We start from the raw sequence: 22,976 nt of genomic DNA on the forward strand, positions 1-22,976 counted from the left end.
TTCACCTCAAATTTCCAAAAACCAGCTTGAATTAGCAGAAATATATGAGATGAACTTCTACAATTCCTAAATTTCAACTGTATGTATTTTCATCTGTTTTCACTGCCTTGAAGAAAATCAAAAGTTGCCAAGTCGGTTTCTGTTAATACGAACAAATCATACTGAAAATGTTGAATAATTCCGACATAATTGTCATAAATGGACAGCACTGCAGTGGTTACCTAGGTTACCATATTTGCACGTAAACAACTACAGCGGATATCTAGGTAACCTACTACGACGGGCTGCGGCAACGTTCATTCATGATTAACAGTGCATTGCTGTGTGATGAATATGGGGGCGTCGTGAGACGAATAATTGAGCAGTGATTAAAGTTTTGAGATGGATATGGAAGCATTGCGCAAAATGGTTTGTTTTACAAAATTCAGGATAAATCTAGCTAAGTTTACTAAATATACAATACTGAACGATTCTATAAGAGCACGTAAGCGTATTTTGTTTATTTGTTCAATGATTTCATGAAAATTTGTTGTTTAATCCGTGCATCCTTCGTGAACATCGGCTTAATGAGATGAATAATGGAGCAGTTCCCCTACTGACTTTTCACTAATATGAGAAATCTTGAAAAAGTTATCAGAAAATTTAAATTCGGAATAGGTTCGTGCTGTTAGCCCGAATTTTGTTCTCATCGAGAACAACTCCCGATTACGACGATGCGCGCGCAAGGAAATAACGCAGCGCTGCTAACGCAACGACACAATCGCAATGATTTTCAACGCAGCGATGAGGAATATCCGCAACGCTCAGAAGAACAGACGTTTCCTGTTTGCACGATTATAAGAGAAAGTTTTCCACTTCACAGTGTTAGAACATGTTAAAAGCTCGCCTGAATAGTGGAGGAGAAATGGAATTTGAAATGGAACAACACAAAAAAGTTAATGGAGGCAACCGTGGCTGAGGATCGCATTAATCCGCCCCCACAGTTTGATACCCCCGTTGCACTATAGGATTTCAGGCGGACAAAAATCGGAAAAGTGACTGTCGCCAATCTATTTCTCTATATTTTTTATAGAAAGTAGACACTCTAACTAAGAAAAGTTCCAAATTTTAAGACTGTAGCAGGTACTATGCCTGAGATATCGAGATTTGAAGATGAAAAATGTAAAAAAATGCCTTTTTCTTCGAGAAAAAGTAAAATATATAAAAACAATATTTCGCACATATTAACAAACGCTATTTTAACTACTGTGCAAATAAAGAAGAGTGTGAGAAGTTCAATTAATAAAGTTAATTAAAGTTTGATTGTTAAATGGTGTTAGAGTTTAAAAAACATAAAAAAATGTGAAAACATTCAGTCCACTGACTTTACAAAATATTTGAATATTTTTCATAACTCTAATGAACAGTTAATGATGATTTTTCTTTGCAATTTATTGTGAAATATACTGAGGAAGTTAACTAACGATTTCATCGACAACGTCCATTTCTACGAATTCTGTTGTCTGAGGAAATTAGAATGCAAAACGTCAGATATCGTGTCCAAGTTCTCCGAACATTATCCAGGAACAAAGAAAACAAACATCTTGAACATTTAACCCCTTACAAACTAACACTGTGACACTGTGAGAGTACAGCAATTGTTAGATTACGTTTTTCCTCGAATTAGTCAAATACTTTAAAAACAAATTACGTGCAGTAGCGGTTTATGAATCATCGGTTTCAAAAATAGACTATGTTGTAAAACTTCATATAAAACATTCCGGTAAATTGACGATTTTTGGTTAATTATTTTAAAGGTTAATTATTTTTTTTAGGCAAATCCCCGTCTATAGAATAACGAACATGTTTTTAGTTCAACATCATCTTTTTTAAAGACATTTTTACAAAATAAAGTTGAAATAATAGAATGGCCCCAGAAACCAATACCCAAGTTCAGGAGCGGTAAAATGAGAAGTAATCCCAATTTTATATAGAACAGTTTTGCAAGGTAAAAAGGTAGAAACAGAAAATTATCCCTTACGAAACAGATCCCAAATAAAGCTTTAGTTATTTACCGAGATAAAGGTTAGAAAATCACTTCAACTACTCATAGTCAGTCAACTAGCCGGTAACAAAGACGAGCCGAGATTCCAACCCCGATATCAGCAGTAGAATTGCCACCAATAGCGAAGACACCAACCATAACGGATGTAGTGAAGGCAGCAGCCAGAGCAAGCCAATTTTTACCAATCGTGTGGACAAAAGAAAACTAGCAGAAGAAATAAAACGAAGAAATAACAGCATAAACTACTGCAGAACGTTTCGTAAAGCAGTGAAGATGAAAACATGGACTCGGATGTCCTACTTTCGAAGGAAGTAGGGGCAGAAGTTCTCAGTGGTTGTTACAGCAGTAGTTTTCATAAATTTGTATCTGGCAATGTGAAGCAAAGTTGTGTTGTGCCGTGTCAAAAAATGAAATATTAAAAAAAACTACTTTTTGAGAATAATTCCTAATTAAGATAAAAATTTTCGTTAAAAATCTTCTGGTCTAGAACAAACAAAAAATAAATCAAAATTTAACTTCATAATCGATTCCGAAGGCCCGGAATCATAAAAGAACAATCTCAAATTAATGTTTATGTCACTGAAACTCTTATAAAACCCAGAAGAGACTAGACATAATTAGACACAGAATTGTCGACAAATAAAACCAAAAATGGTTGAAAAAATATCCTAAAGAAAACAAAAACTATTCGAAATTCATGTTTGGAATCGCTAAACAATGGTAAGCTAAACAATTTTAAAAATCAGAAAAAACTGAAGAATGAAAAAAACATTTAAGGCAAAAAAACTAATTTTTAAACGAAAACCTTTCTATTTTGATAAATACGTTATATTCCTGAAACTACGGGGGACGGTGGTACTGTTCCACAATCTATATCGTAATACATTCCACTGCCGACTCATTCTATTGCTCATTCCTAACTTCCAAAATAAATCTAGAAAGTTGGCCTAGGACGAAAAAGTACCAAATACTATTTAGATCGTTAAAAAAATGTTTCTGGAGGTTAACAATTGAAAGGAGAATGAATGATCACGGAATTTTACCTGAAAGTAAAAAAAACGACAAAATAAAAAGTAATTTCGAACCTTCTATAAAATTATTCCGAATGGCAAAAAGATCGAAACAGAAAATGATCCTGATCCTAAAATTGGCTAAAAATCCAACCGAATGATCGTCACCGTTTTTTTTTTTTTTTTGATAAAGCGAAAACGAAAATCTTACAGCAAGCGTTATCAAAATGAAACAACAAAATTGATCCAAGAACTGACTCTCCAGAGCACACAAACTGAATTCACAAAATTACATTTCACGCGACGGAAGTCAGAATAGTAAATTTTCAGGAAATTTGAAACGGTGAAAATCAAACGAACACGATTTCACTGTGATCAACGGATGACTTGACTTTCTTCTTTTACGATTAGCAATAAAACAAGCGAAGGAAGAATGAACAATGCATGATAGCGAAATATTTCCTTGTCATTATAACACTAACGTTTAGGGTGACCACTTTTCACTTTCATGCAAAAGCGCTGATGAATATAGGGCTAGATATTGTTTTAAACTCAAATAAGCTTAAAATGGTTGAAATGGGAAGGTGGTTCCCAAGACATAAGTGATCGGAAAGTATCAACTACTTCAATGATTTTAGGGTGCTAAAAAGTGCCATTAGTGTTTCAAAAATGTGACACCAGCTTGCCGGATATACAGACTCCTCTGTAGATCTACGGATTTGTTTCACTTCAACTGTCATGTCAGTGCATTTTCAGCAAGCCGTGAAAAACGTGTTTTTATAAAATTTCATACCATTGCTTCTTATGAGATGGGACAACATGTTTAGATGATTTTCCGAAATTGTTCAGAACAAAGATGCTGGGTTCATCTATTGGTAAAGAAACTATGCACAGTTAGCTATCATTTCCGCTTTTTAACTCAATTTTGATGAAAATGCAAATGGGACGGAGTTGTTATTCACGACAGTGATATGCAAATAAACGGAGGGTTCCGTAGAAATCCGTGAAATCTACGGAATTACAAGAAATAGTTCTGGCATCTCTGCCAGTTGAATAGGGTAATCGCTCCATTATTCATCCCATACTTTTCTCATTTGTCCAATTTACCGTCAAATTTCTACAAATTTTGAAAGTAAATCTATTTTTATCTCGATTTTGTCAAGTGGTTGAAAGTTTTACGTTGAAAATACTGTAAAATTTGATAATAAATTGATCAAAAAGGCGTAATGAGATGAATATAGGTACTGAGATGAATATAGGAGCGATTACCCTATATCGTCATTTCGAATTGCCATTTGCCATGACACGAGATGATAATAGATCTCTTGTTGATTCTGACAGAACTTCCTACCATTTCCAGCTACCAAATACTCCATAAAAGCAACCAGATAGACAGGTGCTCCAGCACCAACGCTCTGAGCGCAACATGCCAGAAATTGAAAGCCGGCACGAGATGAACGAGACTTTGCCTTTCCTTACTTTGTCACAGCCAGACCCTAACGTCCGAGTGGTATCGTCTTAGAAACGAAAATAAAGGTAAAATTTCTGCATGCTATCTTTTCAGGGATTAGATAATAAATTTTAACGAGAGAGAAGCTTGGAAGCCTAGTAAAACATCTTCGATAGCTGTACCGACCGTGGTCGTAATAAGGAACACTAAGAAGGGAAGCAACAATTCAATTACACACTTATTGCGCAGTTTACAATTCGGCGTGTAGTAGAAAAAAATCAACCACCTGAATTAAATAATTTTGGGGTGCCATTGGTATTTTATAATAATGATACCGGCAAGTTCGTTTAATTTCGGATTGGTATTTTCCTATGATGATCCTAGCTGGTTCTAGTTCTCTTGTCATTTCTTCACACATACTGCAAACAAACAAACAAAACAAATTACAAGTAGATACATGCTACCAGCATTCGCACAACTGACTAATAGCAGTAGTCAAACGGATGAAAGTGAACGCGCTAGATCCGGGCAGAAACAAGACATGTTCAGCAATGCTGTGCAGTGCGGTCCACCGGTTTCCTATGTTGGTCCGTTCGCTATGGAGTTGAAGTAAAAACCATACGAACATTTATATTTGCAATCACTGCCTGTTGCACAGTAAATCGGCCTCTTGCTACAGTGATAGGATAGACTACAGACAATGGCCAGTGACATCATGCATCTAAGTTTGACAGATACTGGTAACTTACTAAATAACAACTAAATTTAAACTCGCTTCAAAGTGACTCCAAAATCTTATAATGGCAAAAATAAATAACGTTTTACAAAAATCAATATTTCACAAAAAAAAGTAATATTCATAAAGACAACGATGAGTCAAAAACCGAAGATACATCCAAAATAAATGAAAAAGACAAGTGAAATTTCATTCGCCTGAAAATATCCAAAACTGAACCAAATACTTTAAAAGAATACTCTAAAGTTTAGAACAGACAGGCCATAAACGGGAAAAAAAACTAAATTTCGTACGGAAACCTATTTTTCATTGGGATTGCAATATTTCTAGACATAAAGAGGATACAACAATTTTGAATAATTTCATATTTCCTGAAGGTCGGAATCCATAAAAAGTAAATCTAATCTAATCCAAAAATAATCTCAATTGAAATTATAAATTTTATAGTATTTTATATGAAAACATTTTCGAAGGCCGCAAAAATCCGCGGTTAAAAATTCAGTATTCAATCTGATATCGTTTAATCTAATGACTTGAAAATTAGGTTTAAAATCTTTTAAAAACGGTTTCATAATGAAAATGCTTCAGTGAAACCGCATCTGTAAAAAAGAAATGATATAGGATTAAACCTGGAAAAAACGAAAGCCAGAAATGATACAAAATTAAAGCCAGAAATGATACTATGGCTGAAATATAAAAAAAAAGTTAGTTTTGAAAACCAGTGCCAAAACTGTCACATTACGATTGACAAATTATAAGCGAAGTTTGAAATTAAAAATTATTGCCATTTGCATTGTTCACCAGGCTCTTGATAAATCTGTGCTGGAAGAAATTCCATTGGTTATAACTTTTCAGTTTGGTGACGTATCAAATTTCAAGGCTAAAAGTGTTCAAGGGAATTACACAATACTGTGTACTCATGATACTATTTTTACTGAATTAAACCTATATTTATATAGATGTAGAAAAAAGATTCGAGAATTGAATTGTTTTAACAAACAGTTGTATCCACCCTAGAGCTATGTGACAATTACTACTGCAAACTGGCGCTTCTACAGTTACACTCTACAGCTACAAACAGTACAGGAAAGTAAAACAAACCACTCAAAAGAAAACCAACAAAATCGTACCACCTGTTGCTTGAACTGAATTGGCATTAACTTGTGTGTTTGTGTTTACTTATTCTACATTTGTTCCTCATGCTAAAATAAGGCATCAAAATTAGCATGTCTAGTTCTCAATTTCTGCATTTGCGTTTGCTTTGAGAGTATATCTTTTTTAACCCCAAAACTTGCTTTAAAATCATGGAGGTGTAGTTAAGTATTCGAAAAAAAATATATCATTTAGTGTGAGATAAACATCGATTGAAATGTTTCGAAATGCAAACCCCCCCCCCCACTCACAAAAATACCTGGTGTTTCACTAGTTGATTTGGGCGGCTTTTTCACTCCGAACGTGTACCGGGGTGCCGACTTCACCAGCAACTTGTCCGCCTTCTCGACGTTGTACTCTCCCGGTGCCGGTGTGAGGTATTTGGGGATTTCCTTCGGCCGACTCTGCAAACAGTAGGCGGGCGGGGTGTCTTTGCCCTTGCAGCCGAGCCCGGTGATGTTGTACAGCGGTCCCGGGCTGAACGATTCCGTCCGCGCTCGGTGCCGTTGGCCGAAACTGTACGCGGGTGCAGCCGAACGCTTCGAATCGACCACTCGGGTGCCTAAAATGGAAGTCAGAGAGATTAGTAGGTACCGGAACGGAACAGCCACTGTGCACTGCGCTGCGCTACTAGAGGATGAAGTTGTCGATTGTCTGTGTGGTGCGACCGTCGTCATGTTAGCTTAGCTGCGGTGCTTGGGGCGCGTGTTTTTTAATGATCGATCGATCGATAAACATTAGCCCGAGATGGCTCATGAGAATGTGGGTGTCCGCGTGGATGACGGCAAGATCGGATAAATATTTATTAGCTTAGTTTAGAACGGAGCAGGAAATATTGACGGTTGTCTGGATAGGAGAGGCGCAACGCATTATCACCATGTAAGGTACGGAGCGCTTAGATCAAGCCAAATTTGACCAACACTCGAGATGATTTAATCCATATCTAAAGAGGTTGCATGTATGAATCACACAGTTTAGGCAAGACAGGTGGCGATTCTTTGACTAAGTTGTGTTATGGTTTCATAGGTACAGTTAAACTTCACTGTAATGTAATTTTTCATTCTCAAGTTGTACGTCATATTGACACCAAAATTTTTGATGGCTCATGCCGAAAGGATAATGTTAGCTGGAGCATAAGAGTATTAAATGATCATTGAAATCGTAAGAGGCTGGAGCTTGAGCTCAACTGAATTACGTCATTTGGGCAGCTGTGAATGCTTTTAATTGTTTCTAAAATATGCATACAGTAGGTATAGCAAATAAAAATGGAGCAGATGGTGTAGTGAACACATGTAGATCAAACTGATGGCGGGTTGCTTTCTAACCTAGATAGTTATTTTTGGTGAAAAAACATACTTATGTTACAAATTTTAACTCTTTTCGTAAAGAACATTCATCATTTTTTTCATATGTGGAAATTAATTTCAAAATTGGCCGTAGTTTGGCCTTCTTCTGATGGCCATAAACATTTTTTACTGTATTTGATTAAAAAGATGTTCAAATTTTATTCTCATGATCTCAAAAATGAGAGACCACTTAGGACTGTTTTGAAAGGTCTATCAAATAAACTGACCGTTCATTAAATCAAAGATTGTTCAACAGAAATATTTGGTTTTTTCCCTACCAAGTAATTTTGATGAAACAAAATGCGAAACTAATAAAACTGGAAACACCACGAATATTGCTTGGTACATTTTGATCGTACCTAAGTAAATAATTTGAAATCTTTAGGAAAAGCACGTGTTTTATTCAACGTGCGAATAAAGTGGGGAATCTTCAAGAAACATGAATGAGTTCATAATCTCACGCAATGCCGGAAGCCTCATGGAACTCATAACTGCCATATGACAGCAACATGCATGAATTGTGGTGACTATCCTCAAACATAGGACATCTGTCCCGCGAAAGAGACCGCTGGTAGTTTCAAATATGTAAATTGTGGGGGTGAACACAAATTTAATTTCTTGGATTGTATGGTCAGGTCGAAAACTGTTGCATCCAAAGAACATGGGTGTCCAAAGCAACCTGTAGTCAATACAATTCATGTGGGTTACCAGAAGATATTTAATATTGTTTGAGCATCACCAGCATTTCCTATAGCACTAGTCCGTAAGTGATATTTTGAACTCAGATAAGAACAAATTGAAGACTATTGATTCTGTTCAGGCATCACCAGGCTGTTGATATGCTAGTGTCTTTTTTGGTAATATTCCAAATTCCAACAGCAACAAGCCATTCGTTTTTGGTGTAGAAAAGTCAGCCCATTGTGATTTGAGTAGTCCCACTCCAGAGAAGATGGACTACCTACAACAATCCATGCTGCAGTTAATTTCCGCTTTGTTGAGCTGTAACTTGATGTACGATGGCAGAGCTGTATGCTACCACGGGTCGGTACTTGGCGAACACCGAAGGCCACGGAAGTGCCTACTGCTAGCAAGCAGTCTCGGACCATCAGCGAGACCTAATTCGCTGATTGGGATCGACGCCAGTATGTTCCCGATTACTGTAACTGGTCGCAACGTTTTATGATTCGAGTCGGACTTCGTTTTCGTACCACGACTCTGGGCTGGCACCAGCACCAAGCTTCCTTAGTAAGGTCGTGTGACAACGGCTTGAAACGACGAGATAACAACCGGTATAGGGGTTTCCGTCCCGTAAAAACAAGCAAGCCTTACCAGTACGATACAAATCCATTGTCCGTTGAAAATCGGGCAGGGGTGGGATCAGATGGGTGGGATAAGGCGCTGTGGCAGCCTCACCTTACCACGATTCCACTATTTTGGTATAGACCACCATGGGACCTGATAGGCGACCACTCCAGTATGCATTTGGACAGCGGCTGGAAGAGTAACCCAATCAACAAAAATGAGCCAATTAAACGACTCGCAGATGAGTGCAGATGGTTTGCAAACCCCGTTTGTGTGACGTGGCATTCAGAGGTCTGCAGTGGAAAACGGAAGCGAAGACAGCAGAGGCAGTAAGTCCCTCAGATCTGTGCAAGAAATCGCGGTGGCAGGAGGAGCATATCAAAGCGGCTGCAGAAAGCGGGACACGCTACCGTAGCGTTGTCAGAGCAGCTCGCTGTAATAATCGAATTTGCGAAAAGTCACACAAACACGTCGAGGTTTCTGAAGCAGGCACTATATATGTTTCGGTCCTCGCGCCTTGGAGATAGGAGAAACGGAGGTGACTGGAAGGGCAACGTAGCCGGTCTAAACAGACACCACATTTGTGGCGGTCTGCGCCTCCGTGCCGGTTGCCAAAAGAAAGAGGTAATCCCCAGGAGAGACGGCTCCCAGGGGCATCAAGAAGCGCCTAATCGCGAACAGCTCTCGGACCAGCGGAGCGGTGAAGCAAACAACCCCCCCGGCGGACACCAAGGAGCAACAGGTTCTGGGCAGCTCGTGGGTAACGGTTCGAGTAGGAACCAAAAAGAGATGGCCACAAAGAAAGTGAAGTATAAGAATGACGCACTCATCCTCGAGACAGAAGAATCAAAGTACCTGGAAGTTCTTAAGGCAATGAGAGACGACGCGAAACTCAAAGATCTGGGAGCGGATGTGCGTAGCATCCGCCGATCCCGCAAGGGAGAATTGATCCTTGAGCTCCGCAAACCGGTTATTGGCGCTTAGGATAGCACAGCTCAAAGTGAGCGGGCCAATGTGCTCACTCAGCATCTACCAGCCGCCGGAGGTTTGCTTCCGATGCTTCGATCAAGTACGCAAGTCTTTTATGGTTATAACCTCGGGCCCCTACCGTATTCCTTCTGGAAACGGTAACTGGATCTCGGGTGCAGGACGACGAGCAAGTTTCAGTTCAGGGATAGTGTCAACCTCAAACGAATGATTCTCGGTTGAACGGTCTAGGAGACGCTGATCAGACCGGTAGTCCTCTACGGGCCCTGAGGTCTTGGAGAGGGAAGTGTTGCGTACCTTCTTCGGTAGACTGCAGATGGAGAACGTAACGAGGAGAAGGCGAATGAACCACGAACTGTAGGAGCTGCTTGGGGAGCCATCTATTGTCTACACCGCTAAGATTGGCAGGTTGCGGGGGGCTGGGAATGTCGTAAGGATGACGGACGACAGCACGGTAGAGATGGTTCTTGAAATCAACCCGTCAGGGACGAGACGGAGAGGTGCATATCGGGCAAGGAGGATCGATCAGGTGGAAGACGACCTACAGACCCTACGCAGACTGCAGAGCTGACGAACTGCAGCGTTGGACCAAGTAAAATGGAGACCACTCTTGCCTACAGCGAAGGCCACACCACGGCTTGGGACTGTTTGAATCTCAATCTGAATCAGAATCAGGGTGAACGGAGTGTACTACTGCAGCTGCTATGCTTTGCCTCGTTGGTCTACCGTTGGTGGTAGCAGGCGACTTCAATGCATGGGCAACCGAATGGAGAAGTCGACGCACAAACCAGAGAGGTCGGATCTAGATGGAGGCTTTGACAAAGCTCAACAGAGATCTGGCCAACGTCGGCATGAACAAGCACCTTCAGTAAAAACGGCGCGGAGTCGACCAACGATGTGACGTTTTGTAATCCAGGACTGATCACGAACTGATAAACGGTAGACGATGGTAGACGTATGGGTAGACGATGGTTACACTTACAGTGATCACCTGATGGTTTGCTATACTGCCGTGGGATGACATTGTGACGTAGATCCAAGTGATCAGTTTTTCAGTACGATTCAAAAACGAATGCATTTCTTGTTACTTTTGTATGGAAATCGTGCCTACGTCACTTTGTTTTTTTGATTTTTTGCAGCGTACGAATAACTAAAAACGAAAAGGAAGATACCAGAAGATAGGTCTTTGAATAATGAACAAATTGGCATGAAAAACCCATTTTCAAAAAAATGGCATTTACGTCACTACGTCATATCACGGCAGTATAGTGGAGACCGTAACACGAGACAGCAGGCGGCGAGTAAAATTAATACTTCAGCCTCCCGTAGGTGGAGGATATTGCATTTCGAAGCAAAAATATTTGCGGAAGCAATCAGACGACCAGAGGCAAGCAGAACTCGTCGCCCGAACGCCGATCAACTTGTTGCCATACTTTCGCGGGCGTGTGACACCATTATGCTTAGGAACCGCCAGCCTAGGCATGAAAAGCTCCCAGTCTTTTGGTGCCTTCGAGCGAGAAGGACCTAACGTGCGCGAACCGACGAAAAAAGGGAAGATCGTCGAGCGACATTCAGTTCCGCACAAACGAATGTGAATCTCTTCCTGATCGTCAACTCCCTAAAGGTGAGCAAGGCACCTGGCTTGGATGGGATTCCGAATCTGGCTATGAAGAAGGCCATCAAAGAGGCCCCCGGACTATTTTGGGAAGTGATGCAGAAGTGCCTGGACTGTACATTCCCAGCGAGATGAACAGGAGCTGGTGGCAGGAGCTGGTCTTGTTGCCGAGGGCAAGGAAATCACCTGGTGACCCATCACATACAGACTGATATTTCTGCTCGATACGGCGGGTAAGGTGCTCGAGAAGGTTATTCTCAATAGACTGATTAGGTACACCAAAAGTGCAAACGGTCTATCGAGTAACCATTTCGGCCTCCAGAAAGGCAAGTCTACGGTGGATGCTATGCTGTCCCTCACCAAAACAGCAGTGGTAGCACTCCAGCGTAAAAGATGGGACACTCTGTATTGCGCAATCGTCACGTTGGACGTGCAAAATGCTTTCATTAGTATAAGCTGGGATCTCATAGCTTACTCGTTTGGGTCAAAAATGCGTCCCAATTACCGCAGGGGTTCCTCAAGGTTTTATCCTGGGCTCAATTCTTGGAATGTCAGTTACGACGAGGTGCTGAAACTAAACTACACTAAATTCGCTTTTTACGCGGGGGATACGTGCCGCGTAAAAAAACCACGTAAATTCCGGAATTCGCGAAAAAAAGCCGCGTGAAAAAACCCGCGTAAAAAAAAGCGCGTAAAAAGCGACCTTAGTGTATATTCACGCAGCGAAAATCACGTGTGTTTAAAAACATGAAGATCATAAAAAAAAACAAGAAGCCAAATATTGTCTGTCCATGTTTTACCTTCTACTCATTGTTTATTACTAGCTGTTAATAGTTCAGCAATTAACCTTAAATGGAAAGCCCGCTAGAAGCACTCCCAGCCCACGCTCTCCGAATCTACTTAAAATAGTTTCCAAGCCCAGCATGAAACAATTTAATAGCATCATTTAGTACTCGATCGATGAGCCACTTACCTAGCAGCTGTGGTAGCAGATACTGCGGTCCCGGTCCACGATGCTCCGCTGCAATGGGACCGCGTCGTTTAGTTGGTGTCCATGGACGCTGCTCGAATCCACCCATTACGCGGTACGAATCTTTGTACTTCTTCCGGACAACGCCGGTGCTCTTCCGGCGCTTGATCCAAGACGAGGAGCGGCTGCCGCCCTTGGTGGCACTGAATGATGTGGTGGTAGTGGTGGTGCTGCTGCAGCAGGCTGTCTCGGTAGACGTTAACACAACCTACACGGTGCAGTGTTGTAGACACAGCGAGGAAAAAGCAAATTCGTTATTCAAAGTTTATTTTCGCGGTTATAAGCAAAACGATTTACACAACCGCAAGCTTTATTGCATTTACCATTTTCAAACCAACAATATTTCGCAGGCAAGACACTAAAACTCAACCCCAAAACAATCAAACTGAAAATGAGAAAAAAGAACAAATAGCTATAAAAGTATGGCCGAAAAGGAAGTGTAAATGAGTGTTTGTTGTTTGTCAGTGCGGGTGGCTTTGATCTGTTTTGATGGGGATGTGCTTTAGTTGGGTTGCGAAACTGAATCGGGTGTTAACCAGTTTGAAATCGGTGCCAAAAGCCTACAAGGCTAAATGATATAACATCGAAAAACATCATTGGACGGCCAATTAAAACAACATTTATAGGTTCGGGCTAAACATTCTGGTTAAAAAAGTTTCACTCAGCATAGACCATGTCATCGAACCCGTCGCGATGACCAAACCCCCGGGCGGCCCCTGCTAGTGCCATATTGGGTAGACATTCAATCCAAGATCAGTTTTCATCTGGCCTACCTAACCCCGTTCCTTACTGGGAGTGCTTTTGCAATGAATAACGACTTACATACGAGCGGTTGTGGTTTAATAAATGCGGCTCGAAATGCACCGCAAATCTCGCGACTGCACAGAAGCCGCGATGCGAAGAAATCGAACAGATGCTAAGCGGAGGAGATTTTAATCTGCGATAGGCGTGTTTAATAAATGGCAATTTTATGGGATAATTACACGCAATAATTGGTATTGCATTTCGGATCCACTTATAAGGGCCAGTTTCGCGCGGATATTCTGAACATGTGCGAACAAGTGAAATTTATGTGCTGGAATGTAAGCTCATTATTTTCTCGATGTACAGGCCATTTTGATAGCAGGAAAAGTTTAGCAGCAAGCGGCTGCTGTGGGATTTTAGGTAAACTCGTCTATGGAGCTGGCCACACCCTGTCGTTTTCAAATAAACTTAGTGAGTTAGGTAACTAACAACTCTGCATAAATCTCAAAGGGTGCTGTCAACGACTGGGTAAACTGGTACGAAATCTCGCCGCTATGAAGTTGATACTTTGTACCCCAACTGGACAGATCGGTAATGTCCAACACAGGCTGTAGTGAAGGTCGAAGAGTTTACATAAGCAGAGCCAGGCATTATTGCAACAGTGTTGTACTAAGGAGAAGTTTTGCAGTTTCATAAAAAATAACATTAATAATTAACGAAGCGGACTGACTAAAAAGTTGCACACACAATTGTTTTTTATTGGTAAATTAGTATAACTATACATAACCGTCATCACTGGGTCCCACAAGTACGGAACTGTTCAAGTCGGTGTGTTGGTCGATATAAAACGCTAAGAAACAGGGGAAAATCACTGCAACGATTACCTTATTGCTGTTAGCCACTGCCGTCGTCGCCGTCCTCGTCCTTAGCCGAAAGGAGAATGTGGCGTGCGGCAAATTGCAATTTCCGGCTTGACCTTCACCGTGGCCGACTGCTGAGAGGTTTTTTCGACCGTCCCACTAGGGTACGTGCGACAAGGTGTTTATTTATGCAAATTTTCCTGCACAAGACTGACGCAAGCGATAAGGCCAGAAGAGGGAAAAACCCGACCGAGCGGAAGTAGTTCCCCCTTTGGTAAATAAAGTTGCATGAAGCATAACAACCAGCAGCGAATAATTTCATGTCATTGGTTTCGCTCACTACAGTGGTATATGGTAATCATTGCAATAAAATTATTAATGATGTGATGGCAGTGACTGATAGGGTTGACGACTTTGTGACCACTATAAAAGTAAATATCGAAGAACTAATTTCAACCTGATCCCATACCGAATGCCAGAAGCAACTTCGCATATTTGCTGGTTCACTTGACATCAATTACCTACCCATAACAGGTGATTGGATTACAGAAAACACCAAACCAAACAATCAGTGATCAACCTTCGATGCACCTCCTGTTTCTACCTTCTCGCAATGCTCCTGTCGACAGGTTAAGGTATGGTTTTACGTTCCACCTCTTCCGTTGGCGGGCGGACCAAGAAAAAAGGAAGCAGTAAACCGCAAGCTAGGTTCCGCCGATGTTTCCTCTAATTATACCACTTAATAAGTATGCCTACGTTCAGGTAAGTGAAGGTAGACTTTGCGGTCTCCTTTGGAGCTTGAAAAGCATAATCCTCGAGGTACGTCTAACAGTCGCGCTGTAGCGAAGCTTGAACGGCCAGTAGCAAATGAAATGGACATTTTAAAATTTATGGCTTCGTACTAACGAGCATTGAACTTTACTAGCCAACGTTCAAAGTGTCGCAATATATCCAAACAAACATGGAAGCAGAAACCACACCGCGCCGGTAATCAGACGGCAAAGCTTATTTCCAAAAATGGATAAAGACAAGGTCGTCAACAAATTTCCGATGGCGGTCGTACAGCAGATGAATCTCCACTGTTGCTTTTTTTTTGGTGTGTTACCGTAATTAATCCTGTGGCATATCAAGCAAGGCTGTAACGGAGCCGAACAATCCGATAAAAGAAGACATTCGTCATAGTCAGCACATCAGACAGTGAAGATTAAAATCAACCGCATCTTCGTTCACAGACGCGAATGCACCCGGTGTTACCCATTATGGTGCAGTGATTTGAGTGAAACGGGAATGGGAAAGAGAAGTGTTATGGCAGCGTATGATTCTCTTCGATTTGTTAACATTTTTTTTTTATTTCTCAAGGTTTTTATGATTATGGTAGCAGTAGAGAATAATAATCAGAGATCTATACAATGGCCTCAATGTTTTCATGTCAAAAAGCTACCACTGAAAAATGTTTTCCATAGTACACAATTGAGAAAGAACTTATGAGAAATTGTAAATGGGTAAAACTTTTTCGTATGCTTAATTGCGAAAATAAGTTTCATTTACAGGAAGTACAGCCAACGATAGTTGGAATAAAATAAGTGAAATTAACCCTTTGATTATTAAATATTACGTATCGAAATATCGATCGAGCCCGATCGCGTTGGACTTTCTGGCCAAAAAATCATTGGAAACCATACACAGGCAAGGCTTCATGGACCGTAACAAAAGAAAACCAAATGGAGCAATTTTCTGATGAATATGCAGGAGGAAGCGAACGCATTTCATTCTGCAACATGAGGGCTAGCAATGTCGTGGAAGAAAATCACTTTGCTTCATCGATCCTCAAATTTTGACCCTGCGACAGATTCTCGATCAGTTCCGGGAGTATAACTTGCTCCCACTTTCTGTTTGTAGATTTTAAAGCGGTATACAACTCAATGGAAAGTAACGAGTTGTGTCAGATAGGAAGCTGATCGACGACTGCTCGGAGTATTCGAGCGTAAAGTTCTGCGATCGATACATGGCGGTAAACTGGAATATGGAGTGTGGCGCAGACGCTTGAACCACGAGTTGTACCAGGTATACAAACATGCTGATATAGTGAAGGTAATACAGCGGGGCAGTCTTCAGTGGGTTGAACATGTGACCAGAATACCTGACGAGAGAGCCGCCAAAACTATATTCAGCAAAGAACTAGGAAGAGGCCGTCGACTTCTTTACACGAAGGCTGTCGGTAAGCAATACAGTCAAACCTGTTTTTTGAGCGAATTTTTTTTTGTGCGATTTTTTTATACTGTTATTTTATTTGTGCGATTTTTTTTGTGCGGTATATGAAAAGGGACCAAATCCGACAAGATTTCCAGCCAATTAGTTTTTCCGATCCTTGGAATGAATTCCAACGCATTATCCACCGCATAAAAAAAAGGATGTTTTCAATAATGTTGTGGAAACATTGTTTTATAGCTGCACGTGAAGTTTCAAATGATATTTTCATGCGATTTATTTTGTGCGGTCCCTATCCCTAAAACAGGATTGATTGTATATTTTGAAAATAGAAGGTAGGAACCACACCAGTGAAATAGTTGCGCCAAACCTTTCAAATTTATGTGATAACTATTTTTTGCTGCCATTACACTGGGGTCCTTTTTTACTCGGTTAATTGTTCCACTTTTCTAAAGATTAGATTAGATTTACTTCTGTAAAAAATCGCGTTTGAAAACGCATAAAAATAACCCGCATAAAAAAGACCCCTGTGTACAATGCATACTACATGGCGCTTTTATCATATCTTCTATTTACAAAATACTTTGGTTTGTAAGGTGCCAAGTAGTCTGTTTTTACTCCTTAAGGCCCATATACACACACGGCGCAATGACACGTTTTCCATACAAAATAGAAGGCGTGATCGCTATCCCGCCTTCCATTTTGTATGGAGAAGGCGTCATTACGCCGTGTGTGTATTTGGGCCTTTACGCTTATTTTACCTTCAACCTTTTTTAAAAGCCGTCACACGACATCCGTCATAGTCAAATAAAAAAAAGGAGAAAATGTCTCCGGGGACATCCTCCAAATAATGCCGAATAGAAACACGAAGTACATGCTCTGTTGCCAATACGTTCTCAATGTGATTACTCGACTGCTAGCGGAGATGGGTATCACAAAAAAACAGGAACAGAAAAAGTGTTCTGAGAAGCCAGTAAAAAAAGATTGTACTCTTGGGATGCCAGATCAGGATTCTTGGTTCGCATAATTAATTTTCGATACACAGTCAACTCTCCGTATCTTGATATTCGATATCTCAATATCTCCTCCTATCTCAATAGTTCCACTGGTCCTTTTAAATTTCCATACACCCGCACTGCCGTAATCACGCAGATTGACGTAAGCGCCAAAGTGATCGATTGTGTTTTTGCGATTGAACGATAGAACACACAAACTTTGACTTAAAAGTGCCGAAATTTGATCAAAGAGGATAAAAACAGCGTCAATAATTCACGCAAACGAAATAACGTCCCCGCAATTTCTATTCCACGTGATGTAAATCCAACACAACTATGTTTGTGATTAAAGTTCAACAAAGGGATTCATATATGGTCGGTGTGCGACCAGAGCGAATCAAGCGCCATTTTTTTTAAAATCGAGTTTTTATCACCAGTGGATGTTAAAATTGATAATCTATCTTTCATGAAAAAACAAAATCATTTGAACAGTTTATAATGGTATTATAACAAAATTTCTCTGCAGCAGCCTGCAGGAAATATACGGGGTGGTTAAACTTTGATCGCCGATTACTCGAGATAATGTTTTTGGTGCTTGGTTCGGTCTGGTCGCACGCCGACCATATATAACAAAAATAAGTTAGACACAAATCACGATTTAACTCAAGAATGGATCAGTAGATCAACGTAAAAATTTGTATATAAAGGTTTCTGGAGCCGAGGAAGGTTATCATGCTAGTTTGTAGCTTTCCAAGCCAACGAAGCTTGGTCCATGATCGTGGACGACTAATGCGTCCTTGTGATTTTCGTACGGAAGAAGTGCAGATGGAAGAGGGCAGAGGCCACGAGTGCTGTTATATTTAGCTAACAAGTCCATTCCGAAAACGTGTTCTGAACCACGAATCGCAACTGTTGTCTGATTAAGGAAAAATATTTTTTCTGAGCGACTATTTTTTCTGAGCGACTAAGATGGATGTACGACAACCGGTTCTAAAAACAGTGAAAATAGAATCGCTTTTTCTACTACAAAATGACGTTGGTTACATAACTTTAGTTAGTAAACATATTGCCACAAATCATACGTTCGGTAATGTTTGTGATCTGATAATGATCTGATTGTTGAAATTTGTCCCAACGCTTGTTATACAAACGTTTCTAGAAAAAAGCTTCGTGCTGAAAATTTTACTCGCTGGCGCATACGTCAGTCTGCGAGATTACGGTAGCGCAATCTTGTGTCTGGAATTTACCAGCACAGCTACTGGAGGGCACAGCGGAGAGCAAATTTTATGCGCGGCCAACAAAATATTCATGGTGCGATTATCAGCGTTCTGTAGCACGAATTTCTAACTGAATATTATGGAATCGGTTTTTTTCAGAACAATAGATGCTTGAAGATAAGAGTTATGAGAATTTTCACAACTACTACTAGTGTAATATTTTCATGTATTCAAGCATCATTAGTTTTAAAATAACGACTATCAAAAAAAAAGGGTGGTGTTACCTATGAACAGTTTAGCGCAGCATATAATAATATTTAGTTTAGTATATATTACATATTTAGTCCTACGTCACCATTTCATACAACCCCTAGGGCTATATATCTTGTAGTATTTTGGATTTAAGATGTCATTTTGTGCTATAGTTATTTTTAAGAATCACTTTTCATTTGTAAAAGAAGTGATGATTCCAAATATTTTCAAAGCCAGAACGGTACGTTTGATCGGTGTGACGTCTGTGGCAAAGTTGAAAATAGTATTTTTTCCTCTCCGAAAAAATATACATCGTGAAAAATATTTTCAACAGAAGAAATCTTCAAGAAGATTTGAAACTATTTATCTTAAAGACCCCATTTTTCAAAAAAATATTTTTTTATTTCAAACGAACTTCAAAAGTATAGCTGAACATTGATGATCGTCTGATCATTGAGAAATAAGAAACAAAATAGTTAATGTTTCCAAAAAAGAGAATAAATTCAAGCCAAAACGGTTTTTTTGATTGGTATGTCTGCGGCAAAATTGTAGACAGTAATTTTATCTTTCCACTATCATACCTATACGTCGTGAGACAAAAAAATATGAAGAAAACAGAAAAAAATATTGTAAATTACATATCTAAAACAACTCAAAAAATAGAAAAAAAAAATTAAAAAACAAAATTTCAATTTCACAGTGTATATTTTTTTTGGAAGGACTCAACTATTATCTACAACTTCGCCAAAGATATTATACCGATCAAACAAAGCGTTTTGGCTTTAAAAATATTTTTATCATTGTTGGACACACAGGCCAGGAAATAATACCAATGCTTGATGTCTCAGATTTTAAAGGCGCTGAAAATAAAAATGGTCTCAAAAAAAAACCCTATGAACTTAGTAGAACTAAAACTGTTTGCTGACATTTAAAGTTCAAAAAATTTCAGTTCGTGATTTGTAACCTTTTAATTTCAAATTTTCACTTTTAATTCCGAAACATCTTATCTGCGGCGATGTTTGGAAATCCAATTGGGCTGTTACAAATTTCATTCAGGCTAAAAGCGTATAATATCACAATATGGACTAGTTGTCAGGTTAGGGTCATTTGTTTACGTCGCGTTTTTACCAGACCAAACGCGTTACGGTCCGATCACGCTCACTCGAAATCAAAATCCTGGTCTCTGCACTTCAGAATTGGCAAAACTTTTTGGATTTCCGTTGCGAAGTACATTCTCAAACAAGCGAGAAAGAGGGAAGCGGTGAAAAAAAAATGTTTTGAATCCCACATCCAAAAAATGAAGAAGAGAACTGGACAAATACGTTCAGTAATACGATGATTGCCGAGGACATGAATTTTACCGATATTCCGGAGCTAAGGACAGTTGACGAATATTCGGCAATTGTGCAAAACACACTAAAAAATCGTCTACGCAGATAAATTCAAGTAATGGACTATGGTGATAGGGAGGAAATATATATTAAATAACCTATTTATCAGACTCATTTTCTAACTGGATAATGTTTAGCGCAAATCACGACTTCCGCAAAAAAATACTTCTTTCTAAAAATTGTAAAAATTTAAAGTTAAGCCAAGAATGCAAGATAACATTTTCCTTTTACTTCAATACTTTTATATTTAGTTTCATATTTAGGTTCAATGAAGAAAAAAACACCTTTAAAATACTGGACGTTATTGTGAATTCAACCTCAACACATTTCCCAAATTTAAACCTTAATATGTGCATCATTAACAAAGCAATTTTTCGGTAATATGACGAATTACCGTGCTCCAAATAACTAACTCGTGCGGGCAGAATATCGCTTTCCGGTTGTCGTTAGAATAATAATCATATCATTGATAGAAACGAAATATATTATAAAAACGCTCGATTTGATTTCCTAGCCATTAAAGCCTTGAAGCTGGCGGCGATGGCATTTTTTCCGGTTGCATGATTTTCTATATGAAGCTGATGTGACTGAATTGATAGCTAGGCTGGACAAATAATCGGGAACTTTGTGTTGGTAACCTAAAAGTGAAGGTCGTCACTAGTATTTTATTACCTGTTTTGCTCGGTTTCATTAATTACTACAATTACTAAGCTCAAAATTAATCTGCCACTTCGGGAAATAACATTCGTGAGATGGTAACGAAAATCATAAGATTATACATAATATGTATTTTACCAGCACAGTTAAACAAAAGTTGACACCTTCCACAAACATTGGAACGTCAAATTCCAAGTTCAACAATTTGGTAGCATTTAAAACACAATACTTTGTTTTTGTTCCTAATTCAAACGAACAAACAGAGGAATAAGACTTCTAATGCATAATTGACGGCGTCGAAAATAATATACAACCCGTTTACCGTCAAATTCCCTATGAATCTAATATACTTGAACAAATTATCTAAACAAATCGACCAAACAAATGAACCTGAGTCAATCCGAATCGAACGGAATTTTCGGCATGATTTCGCGCAATCACGCTGACCGACCAAAACAAGCGACGCGTGCACGTTTTACAACCCGTTCCTTCCAGCGAAAGTGAATCTAATAAGTTCCCGAGCGGCTCGGAGCCGCACCCGGGATCAGTACTTACGCATGCAATAGCAACACCAATCACAGCTGCAAGCAGAAACACTTTTCCCAACAGCAAAGAACTTTTTCCGAACCTTCTGTGACTATCTTTCTAGACCTTACTTGAGTAAAAACTTTAAAATTCTAGCCAAATCTTCACAGCGCACAGCCAGCGAAATTCGATCCAGTCCGCTCGACAGCTTCCGGAAAACTGAAACCCATCAAGATGAACTTGAACTTCAATCGCGAACAAACATAGTAAGCTTTTGCTCCAAATTTTCTTCCGGTAGAGCACGAAGTATCTAAAGTAAGTACAGTAGTAGAAGTGTCGAAGCAAGTAGGTACTTTCAGTTTTCATTGTTCAACGGAATGTGGAATCAACCGGGGGTAACCGAAAGCTGCAAGTTTTAACTATTGATCAACGCCTGAAGATTATTGAAGTGTGTGAAGCTGGAGGGCCAAATCGCCAGAATATTCGGTATTTTTCAAAGACTACAATCAAGGATTAAGTTAAACGGCTGAAGAAAAAACGATCCATCAGGGACCTGTTGAGGAGAAAAGTACGGAGAGTATAAGATCCTAGACTGGAACGATCCACGGTGTTCGTAAGCGAACACCATCTTGTCTGGTGTGTTACTTAAAGAAAAAGCCCTTGAATTTTCTCGAGAATTCCAGGTTGGCTAAACAGGTCGAAAGCATTCAACCAAGAAGCTTTGCAATAAAAATTGGCAGACTAGATACAGTGCAGGCGGAAGAATGACGGAGGCCTTTCGTTGGGACGCATTTCAACCAGAACCTTATAGCTGTGCCTTCTAGTGAAGCGGGTAGTCGTTCACCGCCTCCGGCTGCGTACTTGACTGCCTTCCGTGTAGACGCATCGTGCCTTCCACACGGTCTTGTGTCGCCTTCTTTTGTCGAAGGCGCTGGCAACGCCGTGTTGTATCATTTTCCGCCTGCTGGTGATTCTAGAAAAGTGTTGCTTTATTTTTTCTTCCAACAAACATAAACAAACATGACATGACAACAAGAAGGTTAGCACGCGGCAATGTTCGAGATGGCGCGATCGCGCCTTCCGTGTAGACGAGTGGTAGATGCTAGAGGGCACATTAGAAGGTTTTAAGAAGGTACTGACAATTTTCGTCAGGAAGGCGTTGTTACGCCGTGTGTGTATTCGGGCCTTAACGGCCTTAATGATGAAATAGGAATGAAGGAGCTTAAAATCCAAATCCTTCTGGTTGTTAAAAACAGTTTCGTTCTAAGCCTTTCTTACAAATGTTTACCTGACAGGACAAATAATTTCTAGTCAGAGAGCAGCCACGGTGGGAGCTCAAAGAAATGATCATCCATTATGTGCGCTACAAATATGGATGGTAATAAAAAGTAAGCCGCTGTTTGGAATTGGGAAGAGCAAGAAGGCTCTGTGTTTCAAGAATGTGGAGACATTTTC

At 39.9% G+C, this 22,976-nt stretch overlaps 1 protein-coding gene across 4 annotated transcripts in view; it reads right to left on the reverse strand.

Moving 5' to 3' along the window:
- LOC129731828 (mucin-1) overlaps positions 1 to 22,976 on the reverse strand; it is a 62,050-nt gene that overhangs the window by 24,890 nt on the left and 14,184 nt on the right. For 3 of the 4 annotated variants that reach the window (XM_055692162.1, XM_055692161.1, XM_055692160.1), the window contains exons 2-4: positions 12,996 to 13,057; positions 12,616 to 12,880; positions 6,652 to 6,954 (exon numbers count right to left, since the gene is read on the reverse strand). In XM_055692162.1, the coding sequence (XP_055548137.1) occupies positions 6,652 to 6,954; positions 12,616 to 12,880; positions 12,996 to 12,998 (571 nt within the window). In that variant the 5' untranslated portion in view covers positions 12,999 to 13,057. The remainder of the gene's footprint in view (positions 1 to 6,651; positions 6,955 to 12,615; positions 12,881 to 12,995; positions 13,058 to 22,976) is intronic. The other variant, XM_055692164.1, reaches the window with a different exon arrangement.

The sequence above is a fragment of the Wyeomyia smithii genome, chromosome 3, assembly GCF_029784165.1.
Source record: "Wyeomyia smithii strain HCP4-BCI-WySm-NY-G18 chromosome 3, ASM2978416v1, whole genome shotgun sequence".
Lineage (NCBI taxonomy): Eukaryota > Metazoa > Arthropoda > Insecta > Diptera > Culicidae > Wyeomyia > Wyeomyia smithii.